This window comes from Gorilla gorilla, chromosome 3 (assembly GCF_029281585.2).
Source record: "Gorilla gorilla gorilla isolate KB3781 chromosome 3, NHGRI_mGorGor1-v2.1_pri, whole genome shotgun sequence".
NCBI classification, from domain to species: Eukaryota; Metazoa; Chordata; class Mammalia; order Primates; family Hominidae; genus Gorilla; species Gorilla gorilla.
This window is the reverse complement of record NC_073227.2, coordinates 107,962,501-107,985,727: the sequence shown is the minus strand read 5'-3', so window position 1 is coordinate 107,985,727 and position 23,227 is coordinate 107,962,501. Positions and strand designations below refer to the sequence as shown.

Below are 23,227 nucleotides of genomic sequence, written 5' to 3'. Positions count from 1 at the left end.
CTAAGGTAGTGTGGAAGGGAAATGTGGGTTTGGAGCCCCCACACAGAGTCCCTACTGGGGCACAGTTTAGTGGAGTTGTGAGAAGGGGGCCACTGTCCTCCAGACCCCAGAATGGTAGATCCACTGACAGCTTGCACCATGTGGCTGGAAAAGCTACAGACACAATGTCAGCCCGTGAAAGCAGCTGGGAGGGAGGCTGTACCCTGCAAAGCCACAAGGCAGAGCTGTCCAAGGCTGTGGGAGCCCACTTCCTGCATCAGCATGACCAGGATGTGAGAATGGAGTCAAAGGAGATCACTTTGGAGCTCTAAGATTTAACTGCCCCGCTGGATTTCAGACTGGCATGAGGCCTGTAGCACCTTTGTTTTAGCCAACTTCTCCCATTTGGAATGGCTATATTTACCCGATGCCTGTACCCCCAATTGTATCAAGGAAGTAACTAACTTGCTTTTGATTTTATGGGCTCATAGGCAGAAGGGATTTGCCTTGTCTTGGATGACACTTTGGACTGTAGACTATTGAGTTAATGCTGAAATGAGTTAAGACTTTGGGGGACTGTTGGGAAGGCATGATTGGTTTTGAAATGTGAAAACATGAGATTTGGGAGGTGCCAGGGTTAAAATGATATGGTTTGGTTGTGTCCCTACCCAAATCTGTTCTTGAATTCCTAAATGTTGAGGGAGGGACCCAGTGGGAGGTAATTGAATCATGGGAGTAGTTCTTTCCCATGCTGTTTTCATGATAGTGAATAAGTCTCATAAAATCTGATTTTTTTTTTAGATAGAGTCTCAGTTTTATAAGGGGGAGTTTCCCTGCACAAGCTCTCTCTCTTTGTCTGCTGCCATTCATGTAAAATGTGACTCGCTCCTCCTTGCCTTCCGTCATGATTGTGATGCCTCCCAGCCATGTGGAAATGTAAGTTTGTTAAACCTCTTTCTTTTGTAAATTGCCCAGTCTTGGGTATGCCTTTATCAGCAGCATGAAAATGGACTAATACAGTGATACCTCCAGCTATGTTCTTTTTGCTTAGGATGGCTTTGGCTAGTCAGCCTTTTTTGATTCCATATGAACTTTAGGATTGTTTTTCTAATTCTGTGAAAAAAATGACTTTAGTAATTTGATAAGAATTGTGTTGAATCTACAGATTGCTTTGATTAGTATGGCGATTTTAACAATATTGATTTTTCCCGTCCATGAGCATGGGATATTTTTCCATTTATTTGTGTCATTTGTGATTTCTTTCATTAGGTTTTGTAGTTGTGTTTATAGAGATCTTTCACTGCCTTGGTTAAATGTATTCCTAGGTCTTTTAATTTTTTGTAGCTATTGTAAATGGGATCGGGTTTTTGATTGGTTCTCAGCTTAAATATTATCGGTATAAAAATGTTACTGGTATTTATATGTTGATTTTGTATCCTGAAACTTTACTGAACTTGCTTAAGTCTCAGAGTCATTTGGAGGAGTTTTTAGGGTTTTCTAGGTATATGATATGTCATCAGTAAACAGAGATAATTTTACTACCTCTTTTCCAATTTGCATATTTTTCATTTCTTTCTCTTACCTGATTTTATGCTCTGGCTAATACTTCTAGTACTGTACTTAAAAGGAGTTGTGAAAGTGGACATCCTTGTCTTATTCCAGTTCTTAGAGGGAATGCTTTCAACTTTTTCCCATTCAGTATGATGTTGGATGTGATTTTGTCATATATGGCTCTATGGTTCCTATTCTTTTGAGGTATTTTTTTTTTATGCTAGTTTGTTGAGGGTTTTTATCATAAAAGGATGTTGGGTTTTATCGAATGCCTTTTTTTTCAGCAGCTATTGAGTTGATCATATGGTTTGTCTTTTTACTTACTTTTATGTGGTAAATCACATTTATTGATTTGCAGATGTTGAACCATCCTTGCATTCCTGGAATAAAACCCACTCAATTGTGGTGAATTATCTTTTTGATGTGGTGTTGACTTTGGTTTGCTAGTATTTTGTTGAGGATTTTTGCATCTATGTTCATCAGGGATATTGACCTGTAGTTTTCCTTTTCTGTGGTGTCCCTGCCTGATTTGGTATCAGGGTGATGCTGGTTTCATAGAATGAGGGAGAAATTCCTCCTCCTTGACTTTTTGGAACAATTTCAGTAAGACTCATACCAGGTCTTTTTTATATATCTGGTAAAATTTGGCGGTGAGTCCTTCTGGTCCTAGGCTTGTTGGAAGATTTTGTATTACTGGTTCAATTTCATTACTCATTATTGGTTTATTCAGGACTTCTAATTCTTCCTTGTTCAATCTTGGGGTGTTGTATGTTTTCAGGAATTTATCCATTTCCTCTAGGTTTTCCAGTTTGTGCACATAGTGGTGTATGTCACAGTAGTCTCTGACAATCGTTTGTATTTCTATTTTATCAGTTGTAATGTCACCTTTCTCATTTCTGATTGTGCTTATTTGAATCTCCTCATTTTTTCTTGGTTAATCTAGCTAGCGGTCTGTCAATTTTTTATTCTTTAAAAAAACCAACTTTTTGTTTTGTTGATCCTTTATATAACTTTTTTTCTCAATTTCATTTTGTTATACACTGATTTTTGTTATTTATTTCTTTCTGCTAGCTTGAGGTTTGGATTGCTCTTATTTTTCTAGTTTCTTGAGGTGCAATGTTAGGTTGTTAATTTGAGATCTTTCTACCTTTTAAATGTAATCTAACAGGTTCTTAAAATGGTGTAACTTCAATTTATTCCCATGGAATAGTTTATATGCTGGGGCATTCATTACCCAGATTTGCAAAGACTAAATATTTTGTTCATTTTAACTAATTCTTTTGTGTATTTTTTGAATACTACATAGATATTAGTAAGGATATAGATTAAGCTTCTGTAATAAGGAGATCCTAAAATACAGTGCATCAAATAATGTTGAAGTTTGTTTCTCCCTCATGAAACAACCAAGAAGAAAAATATCTTTTGGTACAAAAAGGTTATTTCAATAGTTGGCAATTTACAGTCAATGGGAAGAGAGAAAAGGAAGAAGGCATAACACATCGCTTCTGCTCACATTTCGCTGGCCAGGACTTAGCCATATTTGTATTCCTTGATGCAAGGAAGGCTAGGAAATTGGAATTTTCATCTAGGCAGTCATATACCTAACTGAAAACCAAAGATTTCTATTTCTAATACAAAGAAGAAGAGAATAGATATTGTGGAAATTGTCAGTCTCAGCAACATCTTCATAAAACTCATAATCTAAATATACTTGGAATATAAATAAATGATATTATTTATAATTTTATTTTGAGGATATTTTCATTATGCCTTTTAACTCTTCAGAAGCTTAAATTTTGTGTTTATTTGATCAGAAAGACATTTTATGATACACTATTTTCCTTTATACATAGCTTTATCTACTAACCCTAGTAAGTGACACATGAAATATGGATCACAGTATACTTCTAACTCTTTAAGATCAGCATTGACTTGGGTTTTTCAGGAAGACGAAAATTTAACAGAACAAGGTCTAGACAGATCTTATGATTGTAAATGTCACTCCTTTATTCAGCTGAATAGATTCCAGCAGCACACTAATGGACTCCTTTGAAAATCTCATGAAAATCATGGATTCTCTATTTACATAGATCAATAATTTTAGGGGGGTTAGGGAAACCTCTCCCTATGAAGCTCAATTTTAGAATGCCTTAACTATATATAAAAGGACATCCTCCCATTTTTCACAGCACCCTGGCAAAGTATACATAAAAATCATGAATCTGTGTCTCCGGGACCCATCAGTGAAATTCCTGGAGCACTGGCCTAAGGTGAGACATCTCGCACAGGACCTGTGACATAGTGCCTATGCAATAAATGTCAGTTCCCTTGCATTTCAAGGCTCCTCTATTCTCTGTGAGAATCCCTTGGTGTTTTACACACTCCCCTTGGGATGAGTGTTATGCCTCCCATCTTCCTCAACACAGATCACACCTCCCCCCGGCCATTCCCACATCATTAAATGCTGCTTCTCCTTCTGGCATGGACATGTTTCTTCACTTCATCAGTGGAACATTTTTTAATCTTTTTGCTCACTCAGCATCAGAACTTTTTTTTACATATGGTGCATACATTATCCCTTTACATGTTTGCACATGAGACAAAATATACCTTGTGATATAGACGCCAAAAATGGAAGATGCTATGTTTCTAAATTAACTTGTAACTAGCACGTGGCCACTTGGTATAGGCTCTTCTTCAAATGGAGAATTAAGAACTTGCGATACAACAAACCAGGGCCTATGGAGAAAGGCCTCTGGCAGCAGTGACAGCTGGAGATTAGAGGCACCAGTAGTTCCAATGCTATTGGCAGCATCTAGAGTTATTGCCAGTGGGATCAGCAGTACAAGCCACAGTGTCTAGTGCTTTGTGGCAATATCTGCAGCTTCCGGGCTGAATGAGTTCTGCTGTGCACTAAACCATGTTTGTTAAAGACTTCAGTATAAACTTCCATTTTTGGAAATCAATATTTCTAGAGTTTCTCCAAAATCACCACTGCAGTTTTTTGTTTGTTTTGGAAAAGCTTAAATAGTAATCTTTATCACTCTGATCTATATCTTCATGAGGAAACTTTGGGAGAATAAGAATGAACTCTACTAAATGTGGCTCTCTCAAAATAACAGAACTAGGAAAACAAGCCATTAGGAAGTGACTGGGAGGCTCTTGAGTTCTTTAAGTATTGAGATCAAACAGAGAACATAGCATTTCCCTTGCCTATTTTATTTTGAGCAGATAAGGTCATATTCATGAATGTTATTCCACTGCTTAAAACTTTCAGTGCCTTATCATTGAACTGAAATGAAACCTAGGCCCTGCCATTTCTTGGATTTCTAACTAGAGTAATTAACTTAGCTTTCTTATGCTTCATTTGCTCTTCTTTATTTTTCACATCTATTTTTAAGGGGGAGAGAGTTTATAATATCCATCTCAAAAACATTTATGCTGTGTATAATATATCATGTATGAAAACCTAGTGCTGGGAAAGCTCTCAAGAAAAATGAAGACTACTTTCCTTAGTCTGTTATTCAGAGATCTTCCCATTGGATCCCAGCTCACCTTTCCAATCTCTTCTCTTACCATTTTCCCTTCCTCTTTCTCTTTTTCCATGCATCAGTGACTCCAGATTTTTTTAAATCACATCTTAACTTGCCATAAACAATTCTGTAATTTACTTTGGTGTTCTCTCTGCTAGGAATGTGCTTCTCCCCTGTTTTCTCATTCACTTCCTTAGATCAAACTTGTTTATGCCTAATGCCTGGATCATAACATGTGTGCTTTATTGAAATAATGAATGTTAATGAGCAAATGGTCTCAGTTGGAAACCATCAATTTCTATTTATTTGGGAGCCACAAGGAGGTGCCCACCTCACCAGAGAATTAGGATGAGTAAAATAAGACTGCCATTTAGAAACTAAATTTTAAGAGCTATATAGATATGTAAAATCATGTAGACAAGAAAGAATGGCTCTGAGGCCAGCCAGACTCCATAGAAAGCAACTTGACTGTACTACTTTATTTAAAGAAAGAATGGCAATATTGGTGGGCATGTAAGCTAGTACAGCCACTGCGGAGAACAATATCGAGGTTCCTCAACAACCTACAAATAGAACCAACATGTGATCCACCAATCTTACTACTGGGAATTCATCCAAAGGAAATGAAATCATTATATTGAAGAGACATCTGTATCCCCATGTTTATTGTAGCACTATTCACAGCAGCCAAGATAAGGCATCAACCTAGGTGTCCAACAACAGATGAATGGATAAAGCAAATGTGGTATATATACACAATGGAATACTATTCAGCCATAAAAAGAATGGAATCCTGTCATCAACAGCAACAGGGACGGAACTGGAGGACATTATGTTAAGTGAAATAAGCCAGGAACAGAAAGCTAAGCACCACATGTTCTTACTCATATGTGGAAGCTAAAAGTAGCTGATCTCATAGAAGTGAAAAGTAGAACAGAGGATACTAGCTGCAGGGAAGGGTAGGAGGAAGATAGAGAGTTGTTAAGGGGTACAAAATTACAGCCAGATAGAAGGAGTAAATTCTAGTGTTCTATAGCACTGTACGATGACTATATTTAACAATAATATACAGTTTCACTAATATAGGAACAGACAACCAAATACTGCATGTTCTTACTTATAAGTGGGAGCTAAATGACGAGAACACATGGGCACATAGAGGGGAACAACACACACTGGGGCCTATCAGAGAGTAGAGGGTGGGCGAGGGGAGAGGATCAGGAAAAATAACTAATGAGTCCTAGGCTTAATACCTGAGTAATAAAATAATCTGTACAACAAACCCCCATGACACAAGTTTACCTGTGTAACAAACTGGCACATGTGCCCCTGAACTTAAAATAAAAGTTGTCCTTAAAAAAAAGAAATTGGTTGTCTGATGAAAAAGAATGTATGTGTATATATATATATAATACAAAATATATACGTAATATATAAAAAAGTATGTGTGTGTGTGTGTATATATATATATATATATATGGTTTCAAATAGCTGGAAGGAGGATATTGAACATTCCCAACACAAAAACATAATAAATGCTTGAGGTGATGGATATCCTATTTACCCTTATCTGATCACTATACATTGTATGTATCAAAATATAGCTATGTACCCCACAAGTATGTACAGTTATTACTTTTCAGTTTAACAATTTTTTAAAAATAAAGGGGCAATTTAATGAAGAGTGGATCAGCCCTCACAAGCTTAGAAATATAAGAACCACTGAGGAAAAGTTAATCATGGCAATTTAGAGCACTTTTTAGGGAGAGATAATGTTTCAGTTCCTACTGTGAGGTTTCCAGGGAGCATCGTAGATGCACCGTCTTATTTTAGCCCAATGCTGTTCAGCATTCACACTGCAGAGCTCCCTCTGTTCCCATTTATGCTCACCATACAGGCTTTTCATTCTTATTCTTTCCCATTATGAATTTAAAATTATTTGCTAATTATAATTTGGATTCCCAAGTGGACTCATCTACTACAGACTTCAAGAGGAACTCCATGAGGAAACTTCTATACCTTGAAAGCCAAAGATCAAGTCCAGCTACCTTTCCTTTGAATAATGTGTCTCTACCACTTCCAACTGCGAAATACAACAATGCCTATAGCAAGCACATGAAATGAGTCAAGGGGAACTTAAAGGAAAACCCTCCTACATCTGCCCCAGAGGGGCGTTCTATCATGAACATAGCTGAAATTCTTATCACTATTCTTTCTTCTAAAAGTCCTGTGAATTATCTGGATAAAGGGGTTATAACAGGGCTCCTCATACCCCGGTTAGGAACCAAGCCACAACAACAAAAGGTAAGAGGCAGACGAGAAAGTGAAGCTTCATCTGTATTTACAGCTGCTCCCCACCGTTCATATTACTGCCTGATCTCTACCTCCTGTCAGATCAGCAGTGGCATTAGATTCTCATAGGAGTGGGAACCCTATTGTGAACTGTGTATATGCCTGATGATCTGTCACTGTCTCCCATCACCCCCAGATGGAACCATCTAGTTACAGGACAACAAGCTCAGGGCTGATTCTACACTATGGGGAGTTGTATAATTATTTCATTATATATTCCAATGTAATAATAATAGAAAATAAGTGCACAATAAATGTAATGCACTTGAATAACCCTGAAACCATCCCCCTCACCCCTCATCCCTGGAAAAATTGTCTTCCACGAAACTGGTCCCTGACAGCAAAAAGTTTGGGGACCACTGGGTTACAGAAGCTAGGAACGCTAGCTAACATAACATAAGTTTCTAAGTCTCTGTTCATTAAGCATTTTGGTTGCCGGGAACAAAGACTCACTCAAGTTGCCTGAAGAAAGGTGGGTGCCCTCATGCAGGCGGCATTCGAGAAGACAAAACATCCCAGAATCCAGGAAGGCTTGGGGGCAATAGAAGAGTCAAGTCCAACTTGCAGGCCGGAAGTTGATTATTTTGCCCCTCAGCATCAGGAGCTCCATAATTTTCCATTTTGTGTGCCACATTAATGGGGGTTAGCCCACTCTCCGTTTCTGCCTCTCTGTGTATTCCCTTCTGTTTTTGTTCTAACCACTTTCTGACATCTCTTTCCCTAAATATACATATTTGCAGAGAAGGAAAATAAGATTAGACCTCAAGCCCCCATCATCCGCATTCAGGCAGATGAGGCCTTTGCAACACGCCTCCTTGGAAGCTGCCAGCCAGGCTCCCCTCACATCAGGTGCTAATTCTTCCAATCCCCTATGGTGAGGTGGGGCATGTGAGTGGTTAGAACCTGGCCACCTGTGCCTCAGGCACCCAGGAGGTCTGAGCATGGGGCAGTTCTTCTCAGAAGGAGCAATGGGTTGGCAGGAACCTGTAGGTTAATGGAGTCAGATAATTAATCCAAATGGAGACCCCAAATAGCGATAGTGGATAGGCTCCACCAGAATTTCCTGGAATCCTTTTAGAGATGCAGAACTCTGGGTCTCACTCCAGACCTACTAAATTAAAAGCTCTAAAATTTCAAGGGGAAGCATTAGAGAATACACACACACACACACAATTTTTAAATCTCCCCAGGTAAACACACCTTTGACCTTGTGAGGGAACAGGGAAATGTGAAGGATGGGAAGGGTGAGACTGAAAGTTAGGAAGTCTTCTTGATTCTTTCTTTCTTTTTTTTTTTTTGTTTTTTTTGAGACAGGGTCTCACTCTTGTTTACCAGGCTGGAGTGCAATGGCACGATCTTGGCTCACTACAACCTCCGCCTCCTGGGTTCAAGTGATTCTTGTGCCTCAGCCTCCTGAGTAGCTGAGACTACAGAGACGTGCCACCACACCTGGCTCATTTGGTATTTTTAGTGGAGACCGTGTTGGCCAGGCTGGTCTCGAACTCCTGACCTCAAGTGATCTGCTCACCTTGGCCTCGCAAAGTGCTGGGATGACAGGCATGAGCCACTGCACCCGGCCAGGAAGTCTTCTGGATTCTACTAATAATTTTGTGGGGAATTCTGAGGTACTGTAGTGGAAGTGGGGGTAAAAACACATTTGTAAAGTAGAATGCTGAGGTGAAGTCGTTTCTTTCAAAGAAATAAAAATATAAGGAATATGGTACTCTGTAGCTTCCAGAGCTTACACAAATGAGTCTGACAGACCAGCAGGAACTAATGTTAAGCCTAAACATCATAAACTTTTACTGTGGCATCAAACAAAAATTCAGAGTTTACTTCATTTTTTCTCCCTGTTCTGTAACAGGTATAGTTAGTGAAATATCATAAGCAACACATAGTATTTTTATCAAATGCTACCTGAATTACAAATAAAATTTTCAGGAAATAATTTAAGAAAATCTTTCATTTTAATAGGAGGAAGGTACTGAACTATTTGGGAATGCTTTAAAGAAAGAGTTGCTTAACACAAATATATCCTAATAATCAGCACCACGATTACAAATAAACACATATTTCTTCTGGGTATTATAATCTTTATTACAAAACAAGTATTTTATGTTGAGGTAATATTTCAAACGGTATTTGTCAAAAATCAATTGAATCTTACGTACAGAATTTTGCTCTGTAAAGGACTCAGAGAACAGTTTTTTCTAGCATTGCACACAAACTGATTTTAGAAAAAATAAAGCTAAAAAGTATCTATGTAAAGAGGAATTTCTTTCTCCCACTCTTCCTGACCCAATCCTTCTTATCATCACCAGTGATTAGCAAGGTGATGTTTATGGGAGTTCTACAAAAAAAAATGATGAATTGGTAAATTAATTGGGAGAAAAAGATTTTCTTATCCAAAACAACTCACTGTGCCATAATTTCAAAGTGCTTTTGCAAACTAAGTATTGAATCCTATAGAATTTACTATTATTTATCCCAAGAATAGAATTCCCCGGTCTCCAATGAGGAAACCCTATGCAACCTTCCAACTCCAATGTCTTCTGCTGTGAAGCCCTCTCTTGTTCTCCAACGCATTGGTCACCCTTCTCAGTGTTCCCAGATAGATATTGTGTTCATAGCTCTGTCTTGGCACTCACCATACTGGGTTGTAACAATTCTTGTTTCTCTTATACATATCCCTCTTTAACTCTGTAGCTTTGTGGGTCCTTCTATACGCTCCTCAGGAGCAAGAAACAAGTCTTAACCTGCTTTACATTCTCAACACCTAGCATAGTGCCTGGTATATCATGGACACCCAATAGCTTTGTTTGTTAGGTTGATGAATTAGGAACTATCTCAGCTGCAAAGTTATCATGCAGATCCTTTCTTGCTTCTAGCCTCTTTGGATGTGTTCTGGTGTCATTCCACAGTATTTAAACCTCTATGAAATGATGACACCCTAAAAACAAGTGTAATGTCCAGCAATTCCTTTCAGGAAAAATATGGCATCTGGTTATTCTTTTGATCAAAACATCAATAAATTATAGTTATCATGATACATTTTCAAGTCCCTAAGACTCCTTTATGTGACAGCTGCTTCTTAGGACAGCTGATGCTAATAGCCGTCTTGGCAGTCATTGTCATCTTGGTCCCCAATGGGTTTGTTGTGATAGGCATCAACTGTTAATTTCCGGCTCTCTATCTCAATGTTTTTCAACTGGCCATCTTCCTCACTGCTTGATTTGCTCTCCGTGGAGTTGCTATCTTCTTTGGATCTGCTGCTGTCTTGAGAGTCACTGTCGTCTTCCTCAGAATGGCTTTCCTCGCTCTGACTCTCCGCTGAGCTGCTGTGAGACTGGAGGCCCTCCTGGCTGGAGCTGTTCTCATCCTCGGGGGACTCCGGGCTTTCCTCTGAGAAGTTGAGGCTCTCACTGGATTCGCTGTCTGCTTGCTCCTCTCTGGATTCACTTTTTGAGTGGGAGAGTGTGTGCGAGCTGTCCTCCTCGCTGGAGTCACTGTCTTCCTGGTCTTCTACATAACTAGTTGTGGGGTCGGGGTTATCTCCCCTGGACTCACTCACCACCTCTTCCTGAGACTCACTGCTGTTCTCTTGAGATGACAGGTTGACCTCTTGGCTGGACTCACTGCTGGGACCATCTACGTTTTGGCTCTCTTCCTGGGACAGATTCTCCTTGCTGTCTTCTTGAGAGTCACCCTTGCTGTCTCTCATGGGTTGGCTGAGGCCAGTGTCTCTGGAGTTGCTGTTTTCTGTAGAGTCACTCTTGACTTCTTCCATTGTGTTGTTGTCATCAAGCTCGCTTCTGTCATCTTCCTCTGAGATGCGAGACTTCCTAAAAATTTTCCTACTGGGATGCTCCAGCAATTGGCTGTCACCTGAATCTTGAGTGTTTGCTTGCTCACTGTTTTCTCCAGATTCTTTTGGTTTCATGCCTGCACTGTTCATTCTGGAGTTTCCCCTTTCACTCCTGATGCTGTCTGGGTCATCACTCTGCATTCCCTCATCGTCCAACTTGGAGCCGTCTCCATGGCTGCTCTCCCCATCACTGCCGCCTCCCACCCAGTGCTCTTCACTCTCACTCTCTTGAGTGGAGTCACCTCCCTCAGGCTTGCTGTCCACCCGGTCCTCATTGTCAAGTTCCTTGTTCTCACTGGTGGTATCTTGGGCACTGTCTTGCCCTTGTGGGGCACTCTCTTCACTGGATTGTATGGTGTCATCAGAGTCCTCATCATTTCCCAGTCTGGAGTTTCCTCCTTCTTGTCTGTCTTTGGGCCCTGGGCCACTGTCATTGTCACCAAAGGTGTCATCTCCACTGTCATCTTCATCGTCATCTTTATCATCTCCTTCTTTTCCTGTGCTCCTGGAGAAGCCACCAGCTAGCCTATAAATGTATTGATGATCATCAGAGCCCAGGCCCTCCTCCGACTCAGTGCTGTCACTGGGGTCTTCATTTGCCTAGAATTTGGGGTTAACAGATATGGTCAGTATTCCAGGAACCGATAGAGAAGGAGTTATCTAGAGCCTTTCTAGTCTTTCTGCTTCCTTCGCCCTACATCCCCTCCTCTAATCTATGGTCAGTTTTACTACTCAATAACCTCTCTACCAGAGCTTAAATAGGAAGGAAGAGGAATTGAAACTCAAGTGGTTCCATTTTATATAGGCACACTTCACTCAATGCTGCCAACATTTTCTCAAAAAGTTTTCTGGAAATCACATTTATGAAATTCAAATCATACTGTATATATAATTCCTTAAAAAAAAAAAAAAAAAAAAACTCTTGGGCTGGGTAAGGTGGCTCACACCCGTAACCCAGCACTTTAGGAGGCCGAGGTCAAGAGATCGAGACCATCTTGGCCAACATGGTGAAACCTCGTCTCTACTAAAAATACAAAAATTAGCTGGCTGTGGTGCCACAAACCTGTAGTCCCAGTTACTTGGGAGGCTGAGGCAGGAGAATCACTTGAACCTGGGGGGCAGAGGTTGCAGTGAGCCGAGATCGAGCCACTGCACTCCAGCCTGGTGACAGAGCGAGACTCCGTCTCAAACAAACAAACACACATAAAAAAAACCTCTTAGGTAATTGTTTGTGAATTAGAGTTGGTTTATAATGCTCATGCATTAAAGTGTTTGGTGTGAAACAGAGTTTTTAAAAATATTGAGTGATCTTAAAATGACCCCAATTTTTTTTCTTCTGGAGGGAAAAATGTACTAGGACCAGAGGATAAAATCTTTAGCTAAAATGAAAATTAAATATTATAGTAAGGTGTATACTTCACCCAAACCATGTTTCTACCTCGTTAGTACAACCAGAAAGTTGCCTATAGATGATTCAGCTAGAAGACACCAACTAGTGTGACCAACAAGGCAACTTAGTGCTACGTGGGAAGTCAGAGAGTTGAGCCCTGTAAGTAAAACAATTGGATGCTCTGTACCAGTAAGGAAGGACAGTGAGTCTTCATACATTATGCTCCCAAAATATCTGCTCTCTTTACCATACCCTACAACAGAGCATACCTGCTAGTTTTTGTTTTGTTTTGTTTTGTTTTTACACATCCCTACTGATCAATGTCTGAGTCTGTAATTGGGTGATTGGGAGTACTTGTGTATGTGCTGTTGACCTCTCTTCCTAGCACTGGAGTTTTATGCTAGTATGGTGGAACTGAGCATGGGTTTAACCTGCCATACCTCGTTAACCCAACTCACAAGCAGGAACTGCAGGAATCACCATACCTCATTACCCTTTCTCAAGCAGGAATTGCTACCGTAACTTGAAAGCTTACAGACCCTTGAGGCAACAAATCACAAAGTCCCCAGCAAACGGCATTTCTCCAGTTCTATGCTTTTAAATTTCTAGAATGTTCCTTTGATAACCTTAAGTAAATAGGGATAAACAGGCTAATAATTCATCTTCCAACTCTGGCTAAGTGTAGAATGCAACATGGATCAAAGCCTTAGGGAGAAACCTGGCTCCTGGACTCTCTGGAGCCCCACAGCATTGAGTTTGGTCAAAACAATAGCATAGCTAAGAAAGTAACAACACTTAGTCTTAGAAAAATGAAAAAGAATGCCAGCTTTAAGGGATATAAACTGAGTCTGCCTTTCTCACTCCCAGAGCCCAGTCCCACAGATGGGACTATTTTCGAAGAGAAAGTCATCACTGAAGCAGTTCTTTTCGTTAAAGTTTCCTCAGGGCTGTCCTGTTCTGTCTTCGAGCAGGATCCTTGACACAGAGAAGCTCCCAGGCACTTCTTCACCTGATCTGAACTGCTCCAATTGTAAAAGCAACATTTTAAGTTGATGAGTAAGTTTGACATGGTCAATGACCATTTGTGAGTGTGTGTGTGTGTTTCTGCGCATGTGTTTATTTTTTAACTAGGAGAGACATTTGGGGCCACAGTGCCAGCAATCTAGGCTCAGTGATGAAAATAAGATGAATAGCATGTCTGCATGTGAATTCTCCTTACTCATTTTTCTCTTCTTACTTTATAGGACTCTTTAGCCAGCATAACTCATAGTTAGAAAATATTATATTTAGAACTGTTGCCAGGTAATTTAATCTAACATCATTTCCTTCCATTCCTAAGTAGCCTGAAAAGTTAAGAAAGGTCTGTTTAATTACCTGTTCCTCTGAGCTAACTTTACTTCCTTCTGATGACTCACTGCTCTCCTGAAAGGGGGAAAATGTTTACTTTTCTTTTTAGTAATTCCTTAGGAAAGAAAAAAACATGATACACATCAATTGCTTCCAGTCTGGATTTACTACTTTCAAAGTTGTAAAAGGCAACTGGAAGAGTGTTAAAGTTACTTCATGAGATGTTTATGACAAAAGTAAATAAGATAGTTACCAAGGGTGGTGTTGGTGCCTGAGCCAAATGACCCTGCAAAAAAGGAAAGGAAGGAAAACAAATTACTCCCTCACAGATGGATTTCATTATTGTAATTATTTACAATAATTTTACGTGATTATTTTTAGTTTCTTGGTAGAGATCTTACATTTACATGAGTAATAGTGAAATTTTATGATGAAATGGTTCCAAAAGGAAAGTAAAATGACTAATGGCTTGAAAAGATCTTGGGATATAAGAGACCTAGACAATGTTTATATTTCTGATATTTCATTTACAGAAATAAATATGCTTTTTTGAACCTGGCCGTTCATACAACCTAGAGGAAACGTAACACAGGAAAAGCAGCATTGAAACTCAGAATCCAGATTTAAGTCTCAATTAACTCACTGGTTTTGGTTTTAGCCCTGAAAACCAATCATCTTGGTGTTAGCACTGAAAGTCATGTGTTCCAGGAAACCCCTAAGTTCCAGGTAAACCGAGATGGTTGGTACTCTAGGTGAAGGTGGGCAATTCACTTCACATGTCTGACCACCAGTTTCTTATTCATAAATTAAGGAAATTAACACCCACTGTGCTTACCCCACAAGGTAGTTATGAGGATGAAACCAGCTAATGCCTATGGAAGTAGCTCGAAAACTATTTATTCAACATGATATAAACTAAAGAAAAAATCCATTTGATAACATCCACCTTATAAAATTTAATAGTAAACAAAACTGAATTGAGAAAGCCGTGAAACCCTTCTCGAGTCATGTAAAAGCCCTGGTATTAAAAACAAATGCTAAATCAGAAATTTAACTAGTCATACCTCTAATTTATTTCACTATCTTTAGTCTCATAAGCACTATAAGAATGCCTTAGCAACTTCTGGTACCCCTCCCCATCACTTCTTCCCCTTCCCCTTGAGGAGGGCAAAGTCCTGTGTGGAACACCCAAGGCGCAAAGTAGAGCAGGGAGGAGCTGCTATTGACATGTCTTCAACGTGCGTCTCAGAGGTGCTGGACTGGGGGTATCTCCTTAGAGAAAGGAGCTATAATCACGCTGTCTTTGGCCTGCAACACTGCAGGCAGGCACAATGGCAGGCTGTGCTCCAGTCAATTATCATTTGGAATTAATGGGTGGAAGGGAGCAAGACATTGTTATTTTTCTCATGCCAAGGCTAGACTTGAGAACAGGGCATGTTTGTGCGTCTCTGGTTAAATGAGAGAGAGGATCTAGAGTGTCTGCTTTTAAATTAACCAGCCTATGGATTTCTCTGAAGAAAGTTCATAATAAATACTGCAAAGTCTATTCCAGACTCAGGCATGGACAGGACCCCACCTCAGGTCGCTGACATTATCTGGCCACCACCAAAAGCATTGGGGCCAAGCTTTATCATATGTAAAAGCCAGTAGGAAACACGGTAGTGAACAAAATGCTCTGATTTCGCATAAGATTTTAACCCTTAGTGCCAATCTTGAGAATTTTCTGACCTCTTAGACCTGGCTCCTTCCTGAGAGGGATATAACACACTAGTTAAGAATGTGGATTCTGGAGCTAGAGTGACGTAATATCAAAGTCTGGCTCTAACACTAATTGACCATGTAACCTAGACGATTGAATTACTCTCTGTGATCAGTTTTCTCATCTGTAAAGTGAGAATAAAACATAATACCTAATTCACAGAGGTGTGAAAATTAAGAAAGTTAATATATGTAAAACACTCAGAACTGTGCCTGGCAATGATTCTTGAGTTATTGAGAGTTAGTAACTCTCAATATAATAACATGCTAGCAACATTAGCTCTCATTCCAGAGACTCTAGTGTCCTCTCATTCTTCTTTCTTTTTTCACCTTCCAGGACTTGACCTCTTGCCCACCAGATAACACTTGTTAAAACAGATTTCAAGTCATAATCTCTCCTGAAGACTCTTGGTTCATTGTCATGCATCCCCTGGTACTATTATACACATCAATTATAAGAAGAAAGCTAACAGAAAATATGCTTCCTTGCCAGAGTATACTACTAAGATGGAATCACAGCAGTATTTTCTTCTATGAACTCTATAGCTTAGCTTATTAATATGCTGATGAAGCCATTAGCAGTTTCAACATTTGCAATGAAATCAATTTGGTTATACTCATAATAAATTAAAATTAAAATATTTCAAAAAGTCATATTTCTACTCACCTTCCATTCTTCAGAACCCTCAGATTCATTATTTTGATACCTGGCTACCTAGAAAATTTAGTACACATGGTAAATCCAAAGAGAAATTTCTAAAGCAATAGTTATTAACACATTTCATACATAGGAGTAGGGATAGTCAAATTTTAGGCTGCATCAGAATCACCGGGAGGCCTTGTTAAAACACTGATTTCTGTTTCCTTTCCCTAAAGAGTCTGGTTTAGCGGCTCTGAGGTAGGGTCCAAGAATTTGGATTTCTAACAAGGTCCTAGTTGATGCTGATGCTGGTGGTTCCAGGATGACACTTTAAGAACCACTGCTTATAGGGAAGAAAAGTATGAATGATATCTATGTGAATGGCAACTGAACAGAATAAAAAACACCTTGAATGATATTTCTTAAGAAAACAGCATGCTAAGAAACTACTATTTTTACTGGACTGGAACATACACAGCCATCTTGGTTCATAGCCAATCAAAATTGTGGAGTTTTAAGTATGAAAGGGTTTGTTCATATATCCCTACCCTAATACTTACTGGGAGAGCACAGGATAATCCCCAAAGGAACATGAGCAGGATGCTGATCTTCATAGTTGGGTGTGATACCTCTACCTGGAATGAAGGACATAGATGTTTCTCTCCATGTTAAAGGAATAAAGTAGCTTCAACTTTTTAACAGTTTCTTTCTACTAAAAATTCATCCAAATGTCCATGAACTGATGAATGGATAAATAAAATTTACTGTATCTATAAAACAGAATATTATTCAACCATAAAGAGGAATGAAGTACTGACATGTGCTGCAGAGTAGAGGAAGCTTGAGAACACTATGCTAAGTGAAAGAAGCCAGATAAAAAGGCCACATTGGAATGATTCTATTTACATGAAATGTCCACAATAGGCAAATCTACAGAGACAAAAAGTAGACTAGTGGTTGCCCAGAGCTTGTGCAGATGGGAGGTTGAGGGGTGACAGCTAATGGGTACAGGATTTCTTTTGGAGGTGATGAAACTGTTCCATGTATTGTAGTGAAGGTTGCACAACTCTGTGAACATACTGAAAACCACTGAGCTATACACTTCAAATTAGTGAAGTATGTGGTGTATAGATTATAACTCAACAAAGTGGTTTTTAAAAACCTCACTCCTAAGAAATAAATTGAAAATGTTTCAATGGGGAGATGTACAAACGCTAACACATAAAGTATGATAAATTGATGAAAAAGTAAAGAAAGAGGAATATAGAAATTTCTGTCCATTCCCTTTTACAATAATTATGCAGCTTGGTATGGCAGAGCACCCTAGAAAATGTATTCTCCCTAAAAAACTACACTTATTGACACCAGTGATAGGTGGTGGGCATTTGTTTTCACACACACACACACACACACACACACACACAATGGCTTCTAAGTCACATTTATGACTGCATAATAATGTCTACACAAAATAGATTGTTTTTGCTTTTTTTGTGATCTGCAAGAGATGCGCTAGAGTAGGCTTCATATTACAACTTCAGAAAGCTCTTAATATCTACTGTGACACGTTTAGTCATACATTATACATGATTATGCTAAATTATTTTTGCTGTCATTCACAGTACTGAAGGATTTGGGGAAGATTACAGGTTTGGGATACACTTGTAAATCATGCTGAGAGAAACACGCCAAATCAAACTATTTTTCTGGAGGGTAACTTCATTTCACACTTCAAGAGCTGTTGCTTTGGAAAACACTTTGTTTTGTATTTAAAAATAGAAGTACTAGATGCTAAAGTAAAAATTTATTGAAATGGTTTAAGGAACGCAATTTACCCTGCACTAGTAAGCCCTGGTAGCTGCCCTAGCATACTTGTCTGATGAACTTCCATACATTTCACAAATAATCCTGCAAGTTTATTTCACGTTTGTTGATTTGTTTCATTTCTTTAAATGTTAAATGTATACTGTGAAAGGAAAATAAAATCTTGGGACCCCAAACTCACTAAGTCAAAGGGTAAGTCAAAGGGAAAGTCAACCTAGGAACTGGGTCACTCAAACCTGCCTCCCATTTTGTTCTTAAAAAGATAGCTACAAGGATAAAAGGCTACATACCTCCCTCACAATTTTCTCACAGGGAAATTCCTGTGGGCCCTGAGATCTTTACCCTAAAACAGTCTGGTTGAATTTCACCCTCACAATGTAAATTAACAGCTTACCTTCATAAGTTCAGGACAAAGGACAGAACTAAAAGTCATTCCTCTTCTCACCTGAGACAGATGCATGTCTGACAGCTTCCTCTAGTCTATGTTTACTTTATCTTATGTAGAAATGCAGATTCACTGAGCATGAGACAAATGCATAATTGACTATTCCTCTACCCTCTCCTTTCACATATAAAATGTGGGCTCAGTGAGCACTAAACAAAGACTCAAAGGAATGCAACCACTTGCCTCTTTTATCTGTCCTTCCTTTCTCCTATTGCCTGTTCTTTCCCCTTTAAATACTGAAGTCCTCGGACTCTTTGTAAACAAACATGGACCATAGATGTTTCTGGTAGTTTTGTGTTCGTTTTTCCCAGGTGCGTCCTCAATTTTGGCAAGATAAGTCTCCAAAAATAATTGAGACTCACCTCAGTCATTTTCTTTGATTTGCAATAGTTTACTAGTATAGGAACTCAGAAAACAATACTCCACAATGAAGGCCTCAGAAGCAGCCTCAGAAGCAAAAGCTTCTCTCTGACCTTCCCCTGCCCTCCTATCTCTGGCCCCTCATTCTCCCCTGAGACTAACCATAGAAACTAGAATCCCTCTTTCCCAAAGGCAGGTTATAGAAACCAGAAACTCTTTTCCCCAAAGCCAGCAATAAAACCTGAAAATATTACCCTAAGTCCCCCTGTCTTTCTGTGTAACAACTGGCCTTAAAGAAATTCTCTGACCCCCCTAGTTTAATTGTATGTCATAAGACCCGCATTGCAGAGAAGGTCCTGTCCCATATCAAGAAGGAAGAAATGCTGCATGGAGAGGCCAAGAAGAATCTGGACAGGCTTTGCTGGGCCACCCCACTTGGTCTACTAGTATAAGGTCAAAACCTTTTTGTCCAATCATATTTCTACATGGCTTCCCATGTTTTGTTGGACATAAGCATAAAGATGGACAGTTTCTCCTGTATCTTTAGGTCTTCGTTCTGAAGGCTCCTGTGTCACATAAAAATAAATTTGTATTCCTTTTCTCCTATTAATCTATCTTTTGTCAGTTGATTTTCAGCAAACCTTCAGAGGGTGAGGGGGAAGTTTTCCCTTGGCCCCTAAAATAATGATAGGAGTTAAAAGCCAAAGATTCTCAACCCTAAATGTATATTACTATCAACTGGGAAGGGTTTTAAAAATGCCAATGCACAAATCCCATCCCAGGGCAATAAATCCATTCACTTGGGTGGGAACAGGAATAGATTTGTTTTTAAAGTTCCATAAGAGATTTTAACACTTGATCTAAGAATTAAAAATATCATAATTAGCCAGGCTTGGTGGCACGTGCCTGTAGTCCCAGCTACTCAGAAGGCTGAGTGGGGAGAATTCTTTGAGCCGGGGAGGTTGAAGCTGCACTGAGCCATGATCGTGCCACTCCACACCTGTTTGGGTGACAGAGAAAGACCCTATCTCAAAAAAAAAAAAAAAAGTATATATATATATATATATGGCACTCAATAATGCCTGAATATGCTGAATATTGTCTGAAACATTGGGCTCAAGAAGTCATCTAATCTTATTTTTAATGTATTCAAGAAAATAATAGAAATCCTAAGATAAGGAGCCTGAACAGGCTTCTCATTTCTGCTTTCACACAACTCAAATGGTCAAACAACCTCTCATGTATATTATGGGCATTATCTCTCCTCAGCATAGTTATTCTTAATTTGTGCTACTTTCTTTATTCTAATTCAGCATAGTGTATATCAGTCCTTATGTTTGATACTATCTTAATTTCTTTTAAAAATCCTTCAATTAATATCAACAGAGAAAAACATATGAAAATGCTTAACTACACCAAAATCAAGCTTAATTTAATAGATGTTACTTCTCTTTAGATACCACAATCAAAACTTTTTTAAAAATTTGTTAGGTTTATTTCTTCAGTAAAGCAAAATTTTCTCAAATATGATATTCTCAAAATAACCCTTTCAATGCTTCCAGTTTCACAGATCAAATGAAAGTTACCTCATCATTTTAATTTTCAAAGTGAAATTTGAATAGGGTTATAATTTCATGATTCTCTGAAAGCTAGCAAATATTAGAGCCTTGACAAAAGGTCAATGACTATTGAATTCTCTTGTATTTTCTTTAGCTTCTCTAATCTAAATAATTAGAAAACTGGGGATGCCATTGTGCATTTATTCTAAACCAATGAATGTTGTGTTTTCTCACAAAGAAGTGCATGCCCCAAGTGCTCAAGTTTCTTAGGGATGGAAGATTCTAAAACACAAGAAAGATGCCCTAACTTGCTCAGGATTCTAGAAATACTAGTTAGCATCCTGACCTAAAGCAATAATTTCCCAGATGCAAGTCTAGTAAACTAAAATAAAAGACACTCTAGAGTTCTGAGAGAGCTGATGTTGCCACCCAAAAAATATAGTCCAACTTTAAGCATTAAAGAAAATCAGATCTTAAACCCCTTGTTAGGTTTGCATTTGGTATTTTTGATAAAAATAATTATAATTTTGTGAAGTGCATTTCCAAACAAGAGCTCCAAACTTTTATAAACATTTTGGCTACTATTCAAAAAAGAGTAGAAGCAGATAGGCAGTAGCCGTATTCTGAATAATAAATGTGAACCACAGCTACAAGCCTGCAATTAAAAGTCCAGAACTTTGAGTTCTTCTTCAGTGATTGGTTAATGTTATTTCTACATTCCACATGCTGTCATTCTACAGTGAGATGACGTAACAAAAGGAAATCAACAACTTGAGTTCCATCCATTTGGAAGGCGGTGTATTAGAGCATTTCTGCCTCTGTGAATTGTTTTCATAGAGTTGAAAAGAGCCAAATGTTTAGAATGTGGAGAGGGAAACTAAAGTCAAGATTTCAGGTGTGTAGCCAAAACTTCTTTCGGCTCTTAAGTAAGGAAATTTGTTCTAGCATTTTCTCAAGGTTAAGATACATATGTAAAATATATATCTTCTTTTATGTAAACCAAAATGAAGGAAATAGGCCAAAAGAAGAAAATAAAGGTTTGAAAAGTCATAGACTCTTTTTTCTTTTGGAAAACAATTCATCATATTAATTTTCTTTATTTGTCTTAGTATTGTTATCTTCAAGAACACAACTGAACAATACATTCATTCATTAGCAGTCAGTAAATATTTACGAACATGCAATGTGTTAGGCACTTTTCTAGCCCATATTCTCAAAACCAACAATATAAGAAACTCTAATATTTTGGTAGCTTTCTCCATGTACAACCTGTAAATGTACATTAGCAGGAAACTTTAATAATAATAAACAATAATAATAAAATAAGTTGGTTTTATAATAATAAAATTAACCAGAATCCAACTAACTAGAACCTGCTAGAATTTGTTTTCTTATTACTCTTTGAAAATAGAATCAAACTTGGCCAGGATATGAACTCTACCAGGAATCCAGAGAAACAAACAAACCAAAAAAAAATCCAATTCTTCCTATTGTATGTGTCTTCAGGTCAGTTACGATGAATCCAATATTATATGCTTTTAACCACAGGAATATACCTCTGAGGTGCCCCCAAAATTAAATATAGATTTGGAAGGCCTCTAAGCATCGGAGGCACGTTGTTTTACATCACCATTTTCAGGTAGGTAAGTGGACTAATACCCTTTAGAAAATAGTTTGTTCGCATTTTTAAACAACAAAGTTAAAATAAGATAGTCAAGCCTCAGTTAAACAGAAAGTATGGTTAACCACAAGTTACTGCTCTTAAGGAAGACAAGTTGCTAAAACACATGGACTCTTCTAAATGTCACACAGATGAAGAAGTGCACTAAATACAGTAAATAAAAATACATATGGACATTTTAAAATATATGTTTTAAAATGCAATATTTTAAAATATAATTATATTCAACATTTATTGAATTCTAACTGTATTCAAGGCATCATGCTAATATGAATATAAAAAACATAATTATCACACCCTCAGTTATTTCAGTAGTTTAATCATCTTTTAGTTACTTATGCAGTTAGTTCATAATAAATGTTACTAGATGCTCTCTAGATGAATAACATTACATTTTTTAATTTAAAAAATTCTTTTTAAAGTCCTGCCATTCAATAAGTTTAGCTTTTTTTTTCACAATCTTGTAGGTCACAAACATTCCCTTATTCATGAAACACACTGTAAAAGTTTTATACGTTTTGCTAATTAAAACTAAATTTCAAAATGACCTTCCATCTGCCTCCTGTTCTATAAACTATCCCTTTTGTGTCATGCAGAGATCTAATTAAAGCATTACCAAGAAAAACACCTGGCTGTATTGACGTAACATGTCGTTTTCATATCATTATTTACTGTGGCATAAACAAAAGGCACAAAAATAGGAACTGTTTTTACCCAAAGCGCAGCTCTCCCATCTCTCTCTACATGGTATAATGCCTCAAACATGTATACATATTTAATATTTTCCAAACAACCAGCAAAAGTCATTTTAAAAAATTAAATGATGAAAATGACTTACCCTCCGTAGTTCACAAAGAAGTATTTCAAAAAGTCTCAAAAATCAGGTTGATGTTCTCAAAGAGGAAATCTATGCCCAATGAAGCCACTCTTGTGTTGATATTCT

The 23,227-nt window shown here is 38.2% G+C and overlaps 1 protein-coding gene and 1 long non-coding RNA gene across 3 annotated transcripts in view; one reads left to right on the top strand and one right to left on the bottom strand.

Annotated features, from left to right (window-relative positions):
* The window catches only part of LOC129533027 (uncharacterized), a 22,429-nt gene extending 6,000 nt beyond the window's left edge, over positions 1-16,429 (top strand). Inside the window, exons 2-3 of the long non-coding RNA XR_008679031.2 lie at positions 13,538-13,726; positions 16,113-16,429. This is a non-coding gene — a long non-coding RNA (uncharacterized lncRNA). The remainder of the gene's footprint in view (positions 1-13,537; positions 13,727-16,112) is intronic.
* DMP1 (dentin matrix acidic phosphoprotein 1) lies at positions 9,492-23,227 on the bottom strand. 2 transcript variants are annotated; one of them, XM_063705130.1, is made up of 6 exons: positions 23,123-23,227; positions 16,972-17,050; positions 16,443-16,486; positions 14,271-14,303; positions 14,045-14,092; positions 9,492-11,880 (listed from the first exon to the last, which is right to left on the bottom strand). In XM_063705130.1, exons 2-6 carry the CDS (start codon positions 17,027-17,029, stop codon positions 10,522-10,524), a joined length of 1,542 nt encoding a protein of 513 aa, XP_063561200.1. In that variant the 5' UTR covers positions 17,030-17,050; positions 23,123-23,227; the 3' UTR covers positions 9,492-10,521. The 2 variants fall into 2 exon arrangements, with proteins under 2 accessions (XP_063561200.1, XP_004039141.4); XM_004039093.5 differs by lacking the exon at positions 14,045-14,092.